The 20,951-nt window shown below is 35.1% G+C and overlaps 1 protein-coding gene across 15 annotated transcripts in view; it reads left to right on the top strand.

The window, feature by feature from the left end:
- CBLB (Cbl proto-oncogene B) overlaps positions 1–20,951 on the top strand; it is a 225,981-nt gene that overhangs the window by 9,342 nt on the left and 195,688 nt on the right. For 13 of the 15 annotated variants that reach the window (XM_055568035.1, XM_055568032.1, XM_055568033.1 and 10 more), the window contains exon 3: positions 6,876–7,126. The exons of 1 other annotated variant lie outside the window; for it this stretch is intronic. In XM_055568035.1, the coding sequence (XP_055424010.1) occupies positions 6,876–7,126 (251 nt within the window). Of the gene's footprint in view, positions 1–6,875; positions 7,127–20,951 lie in introns of those variants that run through there. One more of the 15 variants, XM_055568038.1, reaches the window with a different exon arrangement.

Raw genomic sequence — 20,951 nt, 5'->3', positions numbered from 1 at the left:
GAAGTGACAGCTAGATTAAATTCAGTATGTGAATTCAAGAAAATTGTTCTAGAACTGGGACAACTAGTAAAAAGAAAGAAAGTTATGATAGCTTGAAGATTTGAGCAGAGCATAGCCTTGTGTGTGTGTGGATGCTATCGTAGAGGTTCTCAGAATTGAGGGGAAGGAATATAGGTAGGGAGTGATTTAAGATGGAAGAAGAGGTAATTGATAAAGTAGTACTGTGGATTACAGTGTAGGAAGGAAAGGCTCAGAACAAGTAGAAGGGCAATCCTTGGTAGATAACTAATTTATATGTAGATAAGAGGGAAATGAGGAAATATACAGTGAAGTTATGGAGGAATTTGGAAATTTTACTTAGGGTTGTCAGAAAGTGTTTTAACTCATATTTGTAATATTTAAACCATATTTTCAAATTGCATATTACAAACAATGTAGTTTTCCAGCAGTTAACTGTGTATGAAAGTAAAAAAACTGAAATGGAAATCAGTCCTGAACCTTTATATTAAGATCACCTTAAAACATCCTGCAACTTAAATGACACCACAGTATTATCTGTGTCTACTCTGCTTGGGCACATATTTAAGATTTTTACAAATTTATTTGTAAGATTCTGATTTTCTCCTGGTCATTAAAGAAACGTTTGGAAAATATTTGACTAGATTTTTAGCTGTTTAACACATTAATATTTAAATAATTGTTAAGCTCACACTGTTTTTCAATAGGAATTACAAAAATACTACTTAAGTATTCTACGTTTCAAAAGATTCCAGATCAGCTGAGTACCGATGTACTGATTCCACGTGAGGAGTAGTGACTGGGTCTTATTTACTGCTATTCTGCCCAAAGCAGGAGACTTTGTAAGGATTTCAGGTAGTATAACAAACTTTAGGAACTAATTATGGGCTTCAGCAATGGTTCAGTGGTAATGAATCTCACCCATGGGAGGTGTGGGTTCAATCCCTGGACCAGGAAGATTCCCCCTGGAGGAGAAAATGACATGCCACTCCTGTCTTCTTGCCTGGAAAATCCCATGGACAGAATAGCCTGGTGGGCTATAGTCTGTAGGATGGCACAGATTTGGACATGACTGAGTGTGCACATGTCTACACACACATGAACCAAATGAAAGAACTCTTAATGATCCTCAACAAGGTGGCCAGTGCCCCTGGTCTAATTCTCCTACCTTTGCAAAACCTGCAGTGATTCTGCTGTATTGTGGTCTAATATGGAAGGGGAAGAAATCCTAAAAAGTTGCCAGTGCCCACTGCATGCCAGGTGTTGTGTTGAGCACTTTACTTTTCTTCTTCTGAGACTTTGTAACATCCTTAGAAGTTTCCATGGTTTCCTGAAGAAGAAACTGGCCCAAGGTTGTAAAGCTAGCGAATGCCAGGGCTAGATCCCAGGTCTGATTGATTCTCAGGCCTGTTTTCGTGGTACGAAGATTTAAGCATGTATGACTTATGCTCATGATATGAAGATTCAAGCATGTTTGACTCTTCCTCTTTACACAAGAAATAAAAGGACCTTTACCTCTGTATTTGTAATGATCAAGTTCTTCTCCAAGCTTTGTACTCATGTCGACAGATTTATTCAATATAGATCGGGATATTCTTTTTGTAATATTACTTCTGAGAGGTTCCTCCTTACTTCGTTTCTTTCCTCCATATCTTCCTACTTCTCTCCATTGAAGTCTTTATTTTACACCTACTATATGCAGGATCCTATATTACGTGATGGAAATAGACCAGTGAGACAGATACGCCCTTCACCCTTAAGAAGTTCCATTCTCATATGGAAGGATAGTGAACAAATGAAGACATAATTGACCTCTTAATACAACTAGACAATTATTAAATGGTGCTTTTTAATATATTAGTCTTCTAAAGAAAACTTTGAAAACCATAAAAAAAATTGGTGGTTTGCCCAGATCCTACTATGAGTAACTTCCAGATTCATAACCAATCATATGCTAACCTTCTGGTTTTGCCCAGCTAATACTCTATGTAGAAAGAGTTCTATTTTATTTTTCTATTTTTTACTTTTTATGCTGTATAAGTTCTTATACGTTTATATACTTAGTGGTGATTTGCTGAGATAAAATGTAAAGAATCTGAAGAACTCATAGATACTTTTTATCATAACAACAAACTTTTAAGTAACTGCAATAAGGAATCTCTTAGAACAGTTAGTTACCTGGGAAGCACAAATAAGGATTTCTTTCAGACTTCCCATACTGTCTTTAAAAAATGGGATATTTCACTTTGAAGGTATAATACTTGATTTAATACAACTGAGTGCTCCATGAAGTGAGGTGTGTTTTATAATGAACGTCTGCTGTGGTATGCACCCAATTCCTTACTGTTGAAGTTTGCATTTGCTTCAGTAAAATTTCTTTCATAGATTTCAGGGGCTGGTTTGAATCTTGTTTGCAGGAAATATGTTAGCTGACCTAATACTTCTTTGTTACCTTTTGGCTAGAAATATTAATTAAAGCACATTCAGGAAACTGTTTAAATGCGAGAATGTTCCAAAAATAATTAACAGCTTTGAGAATTCGTATAGCACTAGTAAATCCTGTGTTTACATTTGTGTCTTTGCATTGATATGTTTGAATATGTATTTTATATATCTGAATACATATTCATGTATTTATTGAAATACACAGTGTGTATAATATATATAAAATGTATTTTTGATGTGTGTGGGATGATGTATATATAGACATATACAGAGAGGTCTACTTAAAAATCTTGAAACACATTTCAAGAATTACATCAGGCAGCTGTCTACCTTTAAGGAGAAAGTGCCTCACTTGTAAGTTCAGAAGGCGGGGTTGTGAGCAGTAAACTCCACTAAGTTCCATTTCTGTGTTTAAGTGTTGTTGTGTCACAAGGAAGGAGTTGGTCTTGGTGATCTCCAAAGTCTTCTTTAAAACCCTTTGAGTCACTGACTATAATGGAATTTTTAGCCCAGTTCCAACACTAAATGTTTTACCTTTCAGTTCAAAAGCAAAGAGTAATGAGCCAATCCTTTTGTGTACCAGTTGGTGCCTTAAAAAGTCCATCATTTTGTAATGTGACTGTAGATTTGTTCTCCGTGAAAGTTCTTCTGTGTTGGGACCTGCTGTCATTCTAGGGAGCAACTTAGAGAGTTCTAGAAGACATCTAAGTCATTTGAATCTGAACTTGAACCTTGTGGTGAGCTTGATTTTTCTCCTTAAAATCCTGTTTTTATAAAAGCATTTTTTTCTCTCCCTGGCTTTCACAGTTCCTTGCACATAGCGGGCACTCAATAAATATTTATTGAATTGAATTTGACCTGCTTAGAAGAAGTAGTCCTGGCATAAGGTTATTCATTTTCCTCAGGAGCTGTCATAAAGCACAGAATTTAATACTAATCCAGCTGATGAACTGCACACTCAGCGGCATACGCTAGGAGTTCAGCGTTTTATGTTGCACTTGCCCAAGTGCGGGTTTAGAAAGCCGTGTGGCCTACAAGGGATGAACTGCCTCTAGCCTATTTCAGAGCTCTTCCTTCCACACACCACGGGCTTCCTCTGTGCCCACCTTTTAGAGTGATTGCATTGACTCCTTTTCACACACCCTGCTCTCTGGGGCCTCTCAAGCCTTGGCACATCCCTTTGCCTGGAATATTCCTTTTGCAAATTTAGGTATGCCTTTCATGGTACTGCCGCATGGACATGTCTGCTTCATTCCTCCTCCAGCACTTTGTACTCTCCTCCATTACAGCGCTCCCATTTTCCTGTCATTCTTTTTCAAGCCACCGATTTTTTTCACTAGAAAACTCCTTGAGGACAGGTCTTTGATTTATTCCTTGCTGTATTCCCTAGGGCTGAAAACAATGCCTGTTGCACCAACGTTTGTAGAATTAACAAATGGGTCCTGAAGTTCATGTAAATTCACAAATGGAATAAAATAAAAATGTAAATGAGTTTAGCCAGGGATCATTAATTATATGCCCAATTCTAATTAAATTGTGATATAGTTAAAAAGAAGACCAGCCTGAGATTCATAAGATGCAGACTCTTGTGTTGGATTAATGATTTTTTAATAGTCCCTTAATCTTTGTAGTTCTTAGTTTCTTTATCTGAAAATGAATGGATTGGACAGGATCTTTACTAAGATCCCTTAGAGCAAGAATTACATTGCTCCTAAGTTAATTATAGAGAACTAGGTCTCTTCTGCCAGACTCCTTAAGGCAGGAAGTATGCTCTAGTCATCTATAATTTCCTGGCACTGAGCTCAGTACCTGGTATATAGTAGTTATCAAACAATTTTACTGAATAAAGCAATAAATTCTCAGATGGAATTACAGTTTAAATAAAGCAAATGAGAAATAAGTTCAGGTAGCGAATAGGAAATGAAAAATCTGTAATGTTTAAAAGAATCTATTAAACTACAGTAATTTGCAATGTCTGAAAAAAATACCTGGGAGAATTTTTTTATTTATCAGTTAAAAAATTCACCAGTTAGAGGAAATGAATTTAAAACTGCCTGGTCCCCTAACTGCAGGTTAATAATTTATCAGTCTGGTGACATGTTGTACCAAGTTTTATGTTGCTAAAATTAAATTACCAGTTGTAGGATGTTGTTGGTGATACTTCTGAAATTTGTGTATATTTGTGATACTATCTTTTAGTTTTAAGAATTGAGAAACGTTCTTGATTTAACCAGGATTTGTTAAGTCATTGATTTATTTGAGACTTCATCAGTCTTTAGAGGGGGAAACAAAAACAATTATGTATATATAATTCAGTCATGAAAATGAGAAAGTAATATAATATTTGTGTGTCAAAATATATATAAAGAATTTCAGAATCAAATCAACCAACCATTTATACATCCATATATTAGTTATGTTCTGCATGCTGGATAATCGTTAGGAGAAGGGGACGACAGAGGATGAGATAGTTGGATAGAATCACCGACTTGATGGACATGAGTTTGAGCAAGCTACAGGAGTTGGTTATGGACAGGGAACCCTGGTGTGCTGCAGTCCATGGGGTTGTACAGAGTCGGATATGACTGAGCGGCTGAACTGACTGATACGCTGGATAATTATTTTAGGCACTGTATACAAAAAGGAGGGAGATAAAATGCCCATTGTTAATGTGAGAAATGTTTGTCTGAGGAGCTGATGCTTGATAGTTTGAGTCAGATTTTTCTCCTCACAAAAGACAATATGGTTATTTCTCAAGAAAGCAATTGAGAAAGTAAGTTTGAGAGCTTTCTTCATTTGTTGTTTCCTTGATTCATTGTGTTTGTAGTTCTTGAAAATATTATTGTTCAACTCTTTTTCATTTAGTCCCAGCACTTTTTTGAGTAACCAGAAGTGCATCCATGTTTTGTGGAACCTGACATTTAGAGTGGTCCTTTTAAAGAGAAAAAAAAATACAAAATTGGGTATGAAAATGTATTTTTTTAGAACAATAAAAAGTCACAAGTTATAAATTAAAAAAAAGTTAAGTCCACAAACATCAGAGAAATAACCTAGGCTCTGTATACTTTATGCTTTGACTCTCTACATTGCTCACATACGCCACCAGTCCCAGGTACCAGGAAATTTGAATGTGACCTTTCTGCTCCTGTGCTGGGCTGGTCAGCATCACAGACACTTGAAATGTTCCTGAAGCCATTCTTTTATCACAGCTGCTGGTTGGATTTAACTAGTTTCAGAAGTGACTGTGTTCTTTACATTCATTTTCCATTAAAATCAAGCTAAATGCATCTTCAACCCAAATTTGCATTAGCCAGACTCCAGACATGTCCCCCACCACTTCAGTGCCACCCAATAGAAGGCTCAGTTTGACAGAAGGGATGTCACACTGGGAAAAAGACAGAAATCTTAGCCAGTTGTGTTTAAAATACCTTGCTCTTGAAAACTTTGCAGAAAGATTTATGATGAAAGCTTTAGAAGGGGGCCAAGTATCTGAGGGACCATCAAGCTTATGGTTCACGAGCTTCTCAGTAAATCTGCCTTTAGGTGTACGTTTTGCCTTTTGTTAAAGTGGGCATCTTTATGTATACACTCGTGCAATTCCCAGTGATTACATTTAAATGTTTAATTGGATGGCTCTTTATACTGAAGTTGGAGGGGTAAGAATGAGATGGGTTAACTTACTCTTGACTAAATCACATGAACGTGTACCAGCGAATGTAGTAGTAGAATTACAGCCTTTTTTTTTTTTCTAACAGAAAGTATTTTCAGTTATGCACATAGCCGTGAATGCCCCAGTGGTTGGGTGACACCTGATGGAATGACTGAACCGTTATGTAGCAGGTGTTTCTAAGCCTGGGATGTAATGTAAAGAGGTGGAAAAGACTTGTTCTGACCTGACACCCATTTACTACTTAATAATCTGGTTATTAAAATCGTACCTGTTTTAGTCTCCTCAGTGTTTGGGAAAAGAATACCAAAACATAAAATCAATCAAATCGCTTTAGTTGGGAAAATAATATCTGAATGTGAGACATTAAGATAGGCTAGCAGATGAGGCCTGTTCCCTCATTTTTGTTTAAAAAAGAGACTGTTAGTGATGTACAATAACTAGCACGTTGGTGTTCTGTTAAGCTGTGAACAATGGGATATTGGAGAGAGGATGAAAACTTTGGGGTTGAAAGTAAAGGTCTGACAGAGAAACTGAATGAGAGCAAAGGAAAATAGGATTTAATTGTCTGAGAACAGATGGGAATTTAATTCTTTGTAGATTGGTGATTATAGTTTTAAAGTCAAAATTTGTTGTATGGAAAGCAAAGAAATAGTACATAGTTTGATAATTTTTCAGTTTTTCTGTGGAAGAAAGTGTTGCAGTTCACATGAAAATGTTTTATTTCTGTCCTTGTTTCTTTTAGGTCAGACTGTGCCAAAACCCCAAACTTCAGTTGAAAAATAGCCCACCATATATACTTGATATTTTACCTGATACATATCAGCATTTGAGACTTATATTGAGTAAATATGATGACAACCAGAAACTTGCCCAACTCAGTGAGAATGAATATTTTAAAATCTACATTGATAGTCTAATGAAAAAGTCAAAAAGGGCAATAAGGCTCTTTAAAGAAGGCAAGGAGAGGATGTATGAAGAGCAGTCGCAGGACAGGTAAGAATATTTCAGATTTTATTTTTCTTAGTGTTAGTCGATGTTGCTTTTTGTTTCATGGTTAGGATAAATGTCACCATGTGTGTGTTTGAAGGGAAATATTGCATTTGGGTATTTGCTTTTCACATTATTTAAGCCTTGTAGTTTCACACAAGGTGTGCACAAAATTATCTGTGTCAGTAGCTAGTTCATGAGACGGTGTTCTTATTTTTCTGAATAGGCATTATTTTTCAGAGAAGTTTTAGTTTGCAGAGAAGTTGTTCAGAAAGTAGAGTTCTGTTTACCTCCTTCCTCTAAGTGCCAGTTTCTTCTTAACAGCTTGCCAAGAATGGTACTTTTGTTATACTGATGAACTGATTATTGATACAGTATTATTAACTAAAGTTCATAGTGTCTTTTAGGGTTCACTCCTTGTGTTGCATGGCTCTATGAATTTCCACAAATGTATAATAAGGTCATGTATCCATCTCTATAGTATCATGGAGAATAGTTTCACTGCTCTAAAAATGCCCCGTGCCTGACCTGCTCATTGTTTCCTTACCCGTCTGCCTTCACCACACCTCTTGAAGCCCTGGCAGTTGTCATCTTTTTAGTCTCTATTGTTTTGCTTTCTTCAGAATGGCATATAGTTGAAATCATGTAATATGTAACATTTTTAGACTGGCTTCTTTTACTTAACAGGGTGTATTTAAGGTTACCCAGTGTCTTTTCATAGCTTGATAGTTGATTTCTTTTTATTACTGAGTGATATTCCATTATGTGGATGTAGTACAATTTGTTTAATCCACTCATCTATTAAAGGAGATCTTGGTTGCTTCCAAGTTTTGGCAGTTATGTATAAAGCGGCTATAAATACTGCTGTGTAGGATTTTGTGTGGACATAAATTTCAATTTCAGCTCATTTGAGCAAATACTTAGGAGTGTAATTACTTGATATTATGATAAGCCTATGTGAAGTTTTGTAAGAAGTTTCCAAATTGTTTTGCAGAGTGGCTGTACAGTTTACGTTCCCACTGGCAGTGAAGAGTTTCTGTTGCTCCACTCAGCCAGCATTTGGTATTGGACAGTGTCTTTGGGACAGAGTCTTGATTGGATTTGTGGGTGTGCTAGATATGAGTGGCAGATGTAACTTCAATTCCTGTTCTTTGTTAAGCGAGAAGCTGGAGTGTTGATGCCTGGAATAACATCAACTGAATCCTCATTTCATAGCCAGAATTTTTGACTTGGAGATTCTTCATTAAAGTTTGTTGTTTGGCTATTTCAACATTAAATTTCATGATCTGTCTTTAGCTGAATAGAAAAAATAATAGCGTTTTCCGTTTCTGGGACATTTATATCTAGAATACATCTAGATAGTGATCGTCTATTTATATTTCCGGACTGCAAAACAAATATTACTTAAAGTATATAATGTCTTAATGTAGTTGAGGTGAATTTTATGTTAAGACTCTGAATGTCTTTGGATTTTAGTTTCCTTAGATATTGGAAAAACTTCTAAGAAATCTCTATTACAGGTCAGAAACAGTTGCCTCCTTTAGTCTAATGAAATATAAGATTGTATAACAGAAAATTCAGTTATCAGCCAAACAAATACCCAGAATGAATAAAACCATCAAATTTAAATGTAGGAAAACCCTCTGCCAAAGGTAAAATGGCATGAATGTTTACTTATTTATAATTTGCTCTCTAAATTAGTGATGAATCCTAACATAATCATAGGAGTCTAACCAATTATGTAACTGTGGGCTCATCACTTAATATTATTGGACCACAGTTTACACATCTTGAGGGTGGTGAATCTTCCAGTTAGTTAGTTGCCTTTTTAGCTTCAAGCTCTGAGACTCTCCAGGCCTATTAATGGGAATTTGAATTGCCACAGGGTTCTGGAAATAAGAAAGAGAACTATCATAGTGTTGGTTTCTTACAGACTTTCCAAGAATGGTCCAGTGTTATGGAAAGGCACATGTTTGTGTTTAAAACTGTATTTTTACCTTGTAGTTTTGCCATTGATCTAATAAAACTAAGTTGTTTTAGAAATATCTTTCTTCATCTTAATCAGATTTGGTAGCCCTGAAATTCTTAACCTAGCAGTGCAGTCCATGAAATTTTACTTTTTAGGTTATCAGGTCAGTGAGAAAGTGTATAACTTCTAGGATCTAGGAATTCAAGTGGATACAGTGTTTTAATTGGATGTAGTAATATTTAATGGGGTTAGATTTATTTCACTTTATATCATTTTTAGAAACTTGAAATATTTTTTAGCTCAGGAGATGTCTTATAATTACCATTTCATACATAAGTTTTGATTTTTTTTTTTGCTTTTTATGTGTGAACATATCATGGTGAAATTCTATACATTTTGATTGATCGTGTATACATTTCCATAGATGACGACAGATTGCGTAATGTTAAGTGATCATATTGAGGCAACTGTAAATTCTGTGTTTTAAGTATCCAAGTAAATTTTGTCACTTTGAAATTCAACCCTATGCTTACTAGCTTCTGTGCTGGTGTAGCATATTTCTAATTGGGTTTTTCTTTCATCCATGTTCCATTTTCTGATAATGTTCAATGGCCACTGTTTATGCAGAGCTTGCATTTGATAAATGTCTGATCATAATTCATAATGATGTACTGTCCTTGGTACACTGTAACAAGATGCAGATTTACTATTTGTGTTTCTTTTAGTGGTAATATATTTTTAAATAATTCATTCTGAATTCCCTTAAGTTTTTCAAATGTTAACTGAGGCTTAAGCATGCCATTGTACTTGGAGCTCTGGGACGTCTTACTCTATAGAATTTGAAAGAAACTTAGAATCTTCTCATGGTTGTTAGGCATTTTAGTATTCTGTTTAGTATTATGACTCTTACCTAACATGTATGATACATTGATTATTGGGAATATTATAAATTCTCTGAACAATATATATATTTTTTTAATTTTGTAAATAATGTTGCTAGGGACATCAGTATTTTTAAGCTAAAAATGAAGGACAGTTATAGTAGAAATAGTAATTTGGAGTTCATTGACTAAACCAGCATTTCCCTGAAAGATTCTGTACTTTACTGAAGAAAATTGTCCTGAATGAATACATGAATCAAAATTTTATTTTAATGTTCCTGTTGTATCAAAAATAAACTTCTTTGTGGATTTCTTTTAAATGTAGGGATTAGTGGGGAAAAAATCAATCATCAGTTTTGAACCAGCTGTGCTTTAATTGATTGCTTAAATATGAGCAGCCTGAATTTTTAAGACAGTTTCACATAAATGTGATAAATATGATAATATAAAAATGAATAGATATAGCAAAGGGCATGCAGTGTATTCCCTGTGTAGAGGGTGAGAAGTAGAAATTAAATACATTTATTTGCCATGGAAATAGATATTAAGAGCACATAGTCGAAGCCTCTTGCTTTGAGAGTGGGTGGAATAATGCTTTCTGGTAGAAGCAGCCTGTATGCCTCACTTGAGTTTTATAGTAAACCTCTTTCTGCTCCAGAATCACTTTTTCCCCATATCCCCCCTCCCCAAACGTTTGAACCTCACACTGAGTTGGTGCTTTCTGAGCAATGTCTACACCATTCTTAACTGGTATTTCTGGTAAGAATACTTCACTGGTCTCTGGCACACATAGCGTTTGCAAGTGTGGCGTAGGAGTTAGGAGTCACGTAGAGAAGGGACAATTTATAGTTTCAAGCACAGAGAAGAGGAGAAACTTTATAACACGTTTCTTAAGTTTTAGTGGCAAAAGTCAAAGTGGGTGTGAAGTAGTTAGAGGGTAGCTACAGGTGACAGCTGTGAAATTGACAGGAGATGCCTGTCTTCAATGATGTGCCTGGCAGTTTCATCAATTGATCATTTAAAAGAAAAAAGTTTTCTCTCTTTTATAAAAAGTTATGTATTAATCACCTGTTCTTCACACCCTGGTGTCGGGCACTGTTTTTGTAGAACACCCAGAGGTGATGGCATAATGATAATCAGATTTTCCATGTTTGAGAACTGCTTCAGTGAACCAGAGTGCTACAACCCATTTTTCCCTCCTACACTCTGGTTTGTAACCACTGAAACAAAACCAGAAGTCAACTGAGATGGAAAAATAGCTCTGCGTTTGATAGCCGATCTGAGAAGAAAATAAAGGCTCTAAAAAAATTCATGCCAAAGAGTAATACATAGATGTTGTCTTATTGTTAATATCATGTGAAAGCCCCTGGGCCATTCTTTATGTACATGTGTTGTAGAAAACAAATCATAGTGTGCATAGCTAGTGTAATAATAGTCATTCCAAAAAAAGATTTTTTAAAATGTATTTTGACATTAAAAAATTAATTCTAGAAAATGCTAGCCTTTGTTTAAAATTCGTGCAGGAGCATCAGGCAAAAGTCTTTTTCTCTCTTGACCATTTGGCTGAGCAAAGAAAAATGTATAGCCTGCTTCATTAATAAAGTGCCTTTCTCCTTAAAGAACCACAAATCACCATGCTTGATGTTTATGCCTGTGTTGTAATTCATGAAATAGTGTACCAAGAACATTTTGAAACTGATACACTAAAGATAAGTTGAATCAAAACAACATCAGCTACAACAACAGCAGCAACAATAAGGGCAACAACAAAATACAAAGCTGCAAACCAACCTGCTTGCCTTCCTCGTACAGCTGTATGACAGCATTGCTTTGGCCAAAGACTAGTGTTGTATTAACTGAAATGTTTAAATTTGTATAAACGTGAGTACATGTTAGCAGTTTTGAAATTCCTCATGGGTTTTCCATCTCACCATATAAAGATACAGACCTTTGTGTTCTGTGTAGTAGTTTTAATTATTGCTGGGCCTCACAGGTTAGTGGCCTTGCTTATAATCTCTCATCAAGTTCCACCTTTTCTCCCGAGCAGCCCTGTGCACTGTGAGAAGGACGTGAGGGAAGACTGCAGGAATCTCGTGGTCTGATGCCATTTCTCCTCCAATGTTCTTTGTGAGCTTGGTTGCTTTTCTGATTGCAGTATGTGTTTTCTAGTCTTTTATTATTTTCTGGATATTCACAGTATTTGTTGGTTCAGACATTTCAACATCAAAAAATGAGGCTGTGGTTTGTTTCAAACTAAATGTCCCTGTTGCTCCATTAGTCTCTTAAATATTTTTTCGAATCCAATAGTAGTTTCTAGTAAAAAAAATGCTATTTTTTGTTATTACAATAATCATTTGCAGGAGAGTTAATCTTAGGAAAGTTATGTCTTCTGTAAATAATGTGCGGTATTAAATGCATTCCATTTGTTTCATGAAATATCTATTGTTTAATGATGCACGAGAAGGAATAGTTTATACTCTTTTAAGAAAACAATTTTATATTTTAAATATTAACCTAATCTTTCTATTTTATTTTATTTTTTTAACTAATGGTGAAAATTTCAAATCTTTTGCATTTCATGAGAACAAGGGACAAGCTGCAAGTAGAAAAATATGATTTCTAAATAAGTCAAAATAGGTTGTGGATAGATTTTTGAACATAAATATTTTAATATAAACATACTCCATTGCTATTTAATTTTTTATATGTGTCTGCATTCTAGGCATGTTTTCCTTTTCAGTGTAAGAGTAGAGGAAGGGAAAGATTAATTTGTGATATTTTAAAATGATGATCTATAATTTGGATACAGAGGAAAATAGTAATCAGTCCAAATGTGTCTGCCAAGTAGGAAGTGGAATTTTCTCTAGAAAAAGTGAGCATCTTCCTGAGATTAATTTATCATCAATGAATAGTTTATTTAGTCTTGATAAGAACACTTTCATTCATATTTCAAGGATCTGAGAGACATGAATATACTTTTCTAAAGTTTGGACATGAAGGGGCTTTTTTCTTTAATATGCTATGAATATAGAGGCCACAAGAAAGTTGTTTAGATAAATCTTTCAAAGTTAGACAAAAGGAGTCTGTTAGAGTGGGCAGGTCAGAGCTTGCAGAATCTTTGACTGTTAAGGACTTTATGACCAACTACATCCATGCTGCTTTTGCTAACTGGATACAAAGTAGTTTATTTGTTGATTTTCATACAAGTCAAAAGAGAAAGGGGTTTATTTAGCAGTTTCCTCTTCGGGATATATTTTCAGAATGCAAAATAATACAACTTATTTTGCTATCCAGATACTCAAATTTAAAGCTGGATCCAGTGCCCACTCTTTTTAAATTTTAACCAAAATGTTTACATTTAATCCATTTATTTGATATTTATTTACTTTCTTTCCCCAGCCCTCTATTAACACCATTCAGTCTATAACACCTGGTTTATTAGATATTAAGCATTTCATTGCAATTTATTTAAATTCCTTCCACGCCAATATATATATTATATACACATATTTTGATTTTAAAATTGGAGAGTTTTTACTTGCAGTTTATTACAATTTTTGAGTAATAACCATTGTATCATAAGACAGTAAAGCCAACTCACAAGGCTCAAGAGAACTTGGCTTTACGGTTGAACACCTTTTATGTTGCTCAGTCTTAAGGCAGCTTATTAAAATTGATGTTTTCCTTTCAGTAAATATCCGGTGACATTCAAATTTGATAATTAAAATCCAGAAGCACTCAAGAAAGAATGCCTGTTTTCAGTTTCATGATAACAATACTCCCACAAAGAAGGTTGATGAATGATGTGTTTCAAGTGGCAGATTTGTTATTTATTGATAGTTAAAGAGTGCTCCTTTGGCAGTTTTTTACAAAACTAAATTGAAGTCTGTTTATAAAACAGAAAAGCTGCAGTGATAATTCTATAGCCTGAAGAATGCTTGGAAATCTTGCCCAAGAAGCATTTCTTTATTTCTTTCTTTTGGTGATTTAATATAGAAGTGGAGTTTCTGGGAATCTAAACAGATTAGCATCCAGCACTAATTGGTTAGGTCATAAAATAGTCCTCATGTCTCACTGTTTTGAAATAAAGTGCTTCAGGAGTATTCAGTTTTCTAAACCCATTTTTAGTATTAATCTTTTGTCTCTTAAAGATCATTATTGTTAGAGCATGAGTTCTTGTTGGAGTCTTCATTTATGCATGAGTTGTTTATAGATAGATGTATTAGTTGTAACAGGTTACACCTACGGTCATTGCAGAAGGTGCCCATTTATAGATTTAAATCATAAAGATTGAGACTGCCTGTCTCATTTGGTAGAACCACTGAGGAAGAGATTAAACTCAAAGATAATCTACATTTATTATTGAAATGTGTTACTTTGAACATCTGATCATGTGATGTGATCACATGTAATCACATGTGTGACTGTATTAATTTCCTAGGGCTGCTGTAATAAACGACCACAAACAGAATGGCTTAAATTGCAGCATATGTTGCCTTAAGTTGATTCTCTCACACTTCTGGAGCCTAGAGTCTGAAATCAAGATGTCCAGAGGGCCATGCTCCCTCCAACCCTCTAGGGCAGGGTGCTTTCGACTCCTGCAGATTCTGGTAGCCCCAGGCACTCCTTGACTTGTGGCCATGTAACTTCAGTCTCTGCCTCTGAAGACTGTTAATGTGTGTGTGTGTGTGTGTGTGTGTGTGTCTGTCTACAGATTTACCTCTTAGGAAGGCACCAATCACCTTGGCTCAGGACCTAGCCTAATGACTCTATCTTAATTTTATTACATTTACAGAGAAATAATATCCAAATAAGGTCACATTCCTAGGTAGGGCTGAGGCTGGGATTTCAGTATATATTTTCAGAGGGCACAGTTTACCTATACCATGGATCAAATATAGCAGTGTAAAATTTTTACTATGGAGGTGGAAGAATATTTAAACTTATTACAATATATGTCATGAAAGAGTGAAAAACTGCTCAGTAGAAGATAATGCCAAACAAATTACTGAAAATTATTTTTTGAAGGATCTGTAGCTCCAATAATTTTGTAGTTTTTTTTTTTTTCAGGTTTATAATGAAAAGCTCTGTGAATTAATTTATTTTTACACATGAAAACTATGATGAAATTTGACTTTAATCAATAATAAAATTATATAAATTGAAATAAGTGAATTCATAATTACTTTTATTTCAATGTATAAAATGCCATCTCAAGAAATTCTTAGTACTATGAGTATGTATATTTAAGTTATAATATTAATAGCCCTGATTATCCCTTGATTAAGAATCCCTGTTTTATTCTATTATTTTGTGATAAGCTCTGGAGGATTAATTAAAGTGGTTAATTATGACTTACTTCATTATCATTAATTCTGTTTAGGAAGTTTTCTGTATTGCAAATTAAAAAAAAAAGATGTGGGAGGTGTTTTCCATGTTGGTGGCATAGAGGCAGTTGTACTTCATGTTCACTTCTTTTCTTTAATATCAGTGGTAAAGAATCTGCCTGCCAATACAGGAGACACAAGAGACATGGGTTCAATCCCTGGGTCGGAAAGGTCCCCTGGAGTAAGAAATGGCAACCTAGTCTAGTATTCTTGCCTGGGAAATGCCATGGACAGAATATCCTGACTGGCTACAGTCCATGGGGTTGCAAAGAGTCAGACTGAGCGTGACTGATTCTGAATTCTGAAAAGTGTGTTACAAGTATGGTTTCAAATTAAGATTTTAAAAAATAAACTCAAGGATATTAGTAAAACAAGGGTAAATTATTTCTAAAAATGACAGGTTGAGTGACTTAAACCAGGGGTCAGCAAACTACAGAACTAGACAGTAAATATTTTAAACTTGCCAGATGGTCTCTGGCAAATAGTTAGCTCTTCTTTATTATAGGAAAGCAGATATGGACAATATGTAAATGAATTGGAATGGCTGTGTTCTAGTAAAACTTTATTTAGAAAAATATTGTGGTAGACTAAATTAGCCCTGGGGGTTTTGGTTTGCCAAGTCTTGGCTTAAAGTAGGGTTTAAATTTTGTCCAGGTTTTGGACAGTACAATTTTAAAAGCATTCTGTCAACATAGGCTGAGTATATAAGTGGCATAAATTAGGAATGTGTTTGGATGAAAGTAGTAATATGTGAGCAACAGTTTACATATATAGGGATGTGTAACTCTCAGCATGCTGTCAGAGACCCAAGCTCTTTCTGGCTTTGTAGTTTACTTCTTTAGTAAACTACAATGAGTTGGGTTCATCCTCATTCTAGTCATCTCTCATGGTTGTAGAATTCCTGCTGCAGTGTCATATATTTTTTGCCTACAACACTGAGGAAGGAAGAGTACGGCTACATACACCTGTCCTCTTTCTGCTGTCGATCAAAAAGCTGTTCAGGAACCTTTCTACCAGATTGCTCCCTCCAAGCAGATTCTCTTAGGTCTTTTTAGGCCTGAGAAATTGTTATATCCAGAACAGTAGACGTAAATTTTTTCTCTTCTTGTTGGCTTTCTAGGGGAAGATATTTAAAATTAAAGGAAGGAAGACTAAGACAGTTTCATCTTGAACTCATTATCCTTTAAAAGAGAAAACAATTGTTTTCTGTTTTCATTGAGTAATACCTCATTCTCTTCTAAACTTTGACAACTGCAAACTTATGTTCAGACCTACGTAATTGAAAGCTAGTAATTAGTTTCAATAGGTAAGGAAGAATGAAATTCTGTTTTATAGGCCTTGTATTACTATCTTTGTTATCAAACATGCCTCAGAGATGAGCGCTAAGTATTCCAATTCCATTTTCTATATGGAGAAACTAAACTGATTGGAGGTTACATGACTTGACAGGAATTGTATATATTCAGATGTGATGTGTTTCTAAATAATGTCTTATTACCAGTCAGCATGTGTGAGCCTGCAGCTGTCGGCAGCTGAAGGGTATCAGCATTGTAAGCCCTTTTCAACTTTCTTTCAGGAAGACTCATTTGAACAATTAGCACATTTTATACTTGTGAAAAGGAGGTATTTCCTCATCTTTATTAAGCCATTATTGATATATGTCAAATGCTCAGAAACTTTTTTTTTTTTACAAGACAGCATATATTAGTTAAATTCAGGATTGTTTGTTGAAAGCTTCGTTTCTGAAACATGCTTTTTTGTTGCATTTATCTGTGAGAGTGTGTGAGAGACAAAAGTTGCCTGTGACTTTTAAAACTTTTAATTCCTTTGAGGAAATAGGAGAGGTTACTTAAATATTTTTGGCTGAAATATATTAATGAAGGTAAAATGTTACCTCATCTTCCACATACTGAAAACATTTCAGTTTTTGTTCTGAAGGTTTTTTATGGAGTATATTGATTTTCAGTGATAGTAACAGCATGTGGAGCTGTCAGTTTTATTCTTTTCCAGAAAAATTTAGAAAATTTTAATTTGACTAAAGATCTCTGTTCTTGTCAGCCAGGTCTCACTTATCCAGTTAAAGTAGGTTTCCCCGGATTCAGTTAAATTTAGTTAAATTCTTCAATATTTAGTTAAATTCTTAAATTTAGTAAAATTCTTAATTCTTAGTAATTTCTTAAATACAAAACAGCAAATTCCCTTTAACCATATTTTTGGTGTTGTTTTTTTTTTTTTTCTCTCTGTATAATTCTAATTTTAGTTTATTTTCCAGAGTTGGATATGTAAGATTTTTATTTTTTTATAAAGCAACTGAAGTAAAGTTGGTAATTTGTCACAGTCTTTTCTCCACTTTATCAGTATATGGTAAACTACAGCCTGTAAGCCAGATCCAGCCTGTGCTTCTTTCTGTAAATAAAATTTCAGTGGTACGTGTGCATGCCCTTCTGTGGCTACACTGACAGATGTCAGTAGTTGCCACAGAGTCTGTATGGCCCACAAAGCTGAAAATATCTACTGTGTGAGCCTTTACTGAAAAAGTTTACTGACCTTTGCACTGTTGATATAATCTTCGATGGTAGTCTTAGAAACTTGGCATTTTTAACTTAAACGTTTTTTTCTTCCTCTTGATTTTTGTTCTGTTCTGCTAGTGATGCTTTATGTATTACTGATCCTTGTGATATTCTGAGGACAGTAAAATGTTAATGGAAGGGAGTCAATGATTGAGAGCTAAATCATTATTAGACTCCCATTTTCTGTCTTGTGTCAGTATAATGTATATAATTTGTGTATAGTTTTAATGTGTGATAAATTTAAACTTTTTTCATAGGGTATTTTTTGAAACAGGAGATACACAAGATCTATTATTAATGTCTTTATGAAATCACCTAATCTAGTGGCTTCTGTACACAGCCCAGACCAAATGATGCACTCTCACCCCCTAGAATGGCTAAGTATAGATCCCTGACTTTCTGCAGTACCTCTGCCTTTACCAGTTGAATTCTAAATGTATCCACATTTTCAAAAAGTGCCCTAGTTATTTCCGATATTCTGCCTGCTCTTAAGATTCCCTAAGTCAAATCATCTCAGTTAATGTGTACAGCCCCCTGGGATCATTGAGATGGCACAGGTGAGGCTAGAAGAAGCCCAGATCTGTTCAGCACTCCTTTCGCTTTACTGAACTTCCTTTATCATCACTGTAGGTAGATGACCACTCCCAGTTGTCACTCAGGGTCCCAAGACAGGTAAGTTTCTGGAAGGCTTTTGAAAGAGTTTTGTTGGACAAAAGGGATTGGAATTCTTTTTCATATTCTTCACAGATTGACCTAATCACTGTCCTTAAAATTTACCTTCACATGCAGCCTTTTAGCCTGCTAATTCCTCTTCATCTTCCTATGCACCCCCCATTTCTGTGACCTTTTCTATTATTATATAGCTGACGCTCCCACTCTGTCCTATCCCTATCTTATTTCCGCATTTTCTGATCACTCCAGTATCTTTTTTCCTCTGATATTTATCAAGACCTTTCATATGACCCTTAACCACATATTGTCATCTTTTTAAAATAGTGATAAGACATCATTTAAAATGCCTCAATGTAAGTTGTTTAAAAGCAAAAAGCACTCCTATGTTTCTCCCACAGTATCAAGAACAGTGCTTCAGAATTGGCCAACACTCATAAAAGTATAGGATTGTTTCTCTAGAATTGGTGTAAACTTATTTGAAGGTTCTGATTTATTCCTTGTTTATGAGCTACTAGGGCCTAGAGACATGAGAAAATTGAAAGTGTTACATGGTGGGGGGAGGCCAGTAAAGTGTCCAAAGCCTTAGTTTTTAGGATTTGTAGATAAACTCTGAATGTCAACTTCTTCAGATTTGGCAATAAGTGCCATTGATTTTAGAAGGAAAACTGTCCATAAGCACAATAATACCACTTGGCAATAAGTGCCATTGATTTTAGAAGGAAAACTGTCCATAAGCACAATAATACCACTATTATTTATTATAGAATGGTTATATTTTACAGCAATTCTTAATTCCTCTCTCTCGTTTTTTTTTTTTTTTTGGCGGTCTGGCTTGTGGGATCTTAGTTCAATCCCTGGATCAAACCCATGCTCCCTGCAATGAAAGTGCAGAGTCTTAACCACTGGACCACCAGGGAATCCTCAATATTTAATTCTATGTATTTGCAAAAATGTCCTTAATGTAGTGATATTTTTGGATAAAGTTGGTAAAATTACTTCAGTTTGTAAGCACTCTAATGGAGTGTCTTTATGGTTACCCTTAGTACCTGACATAAACTCCTGAAAAACCCATTGTGTCACCATTCTGCTTGTTGCTGCAAATTGCACATGGCAATGAGCATATTTTTACAGCTTTTCTATTGACATACTAGCTCTCCATCTGAACTCCTGTGAATGTTTTCACTTCCTCTTCCTTTACCATTTCTTCAAAGATTGTTTTTGTTTTTATGCTGTGTTGTATTTATGACCCCGAATACCCAGAACTTCTCAGCAACTGGGGAATCCTCCAGAAATCTATGCTCTTGACATGAATAGTCCAGTTTCGTTTGATATATATTATTGACAGAAGTGCTTTATCCTCTTTACAGCTTGCTCTGCAGCAGATGGTCGTTAAATCATTTCATGACTCTTCAGGGAGTGCATAAATACATGTGCACAAATGAAAAAAGTCTTTATTATGGTGGTCATCTTGTGTTTTTACTGATGAAATTCCCTGTTACAGATAAGGATTTTCAAACTTGAAAATTAGTTTTCAATTTTGAGCTAGGAGGTTTTTTATTTTTGGCATTTATATATATTTCCTTAACTGCCATTTTTTTTTTCTTCCCTATTAAAGGGCAGGGTTGGGCAGTTAGATCTGGAATTCTTGCTGTATAAGCGGAAAGCTTTTTTCCTTTTTTTTTTTTTGGCATGAGCATACCAGCTCAGAGGGACATCTGAGACATTTTGAATATGTAGACAGGGCTTTTAAAGAAAGGAATTGCTGTTCTCTTACATCAACCATGTAGACTTAGAAACAGACTTTAAAAGAAAACAGAGACATGTGTGTTCTCACTGTGTATTATTATTGCGCCCCCTCACATAGCTGTGAGGTTTTGTCAGCAGTTTGTTTTGACTCACTGTACCAAGGTGGGGGTGGTTTTGTGTGTTTTTGTAAGTTAACTAGTGTGGGATGTCAGTAATCTCAACTTTACCATTTTGTTTGGCCATGATCCATCTATTTCTCAGGCCATATTTTAATACTGAAACTTGCCTGAAAATCTTTGCAAATACTTTTCCTCTTCCTGTAATTGTGGAAGTCCTTAAGATTATAACCTTTTGTTTTTTGTTTTCTGTTGCCTCTGTGATGCTTTCATAGTATCTCCTCAGACTAATTTAGGAACCTCTTAAGTTGTTCTTTTCAATTTATCTTAATAGTTCTTCTTACATAATAAAATTTAATGTTATTTATTTTGTCAAGATTGGGGACACTCCCAAATTCACTTTTCATTTCCAGGGAGGTGGTTTTAGACACAGATAACCATGATAAATTATTTTGATCCTGGAAGAGGAAGTCTTTAGTGGCATCTGAAG

The sequence above is a fragment of the Bubalus kerabau genome, chromosome 2 (genome assembly GCF_029407905.1).
Source record: "Bubalus kerabau isolate K-KA32 ecotype Philippines breed swamp buffalo chromosome 2, PCC_UOA_SB_1v2, whole genome shotgun sequence".
NCBI lineage: Eukaryota > Metazoa > Chordata > Mammalia > Artiodactyla > Bovidae > Bubalus > Bubalus kerabau.
The sequence above is the reverse complement of the archived record's forward strand: the minus strand, read 5'-3'. Positions and strand labels throughout refer to the sequence as shown.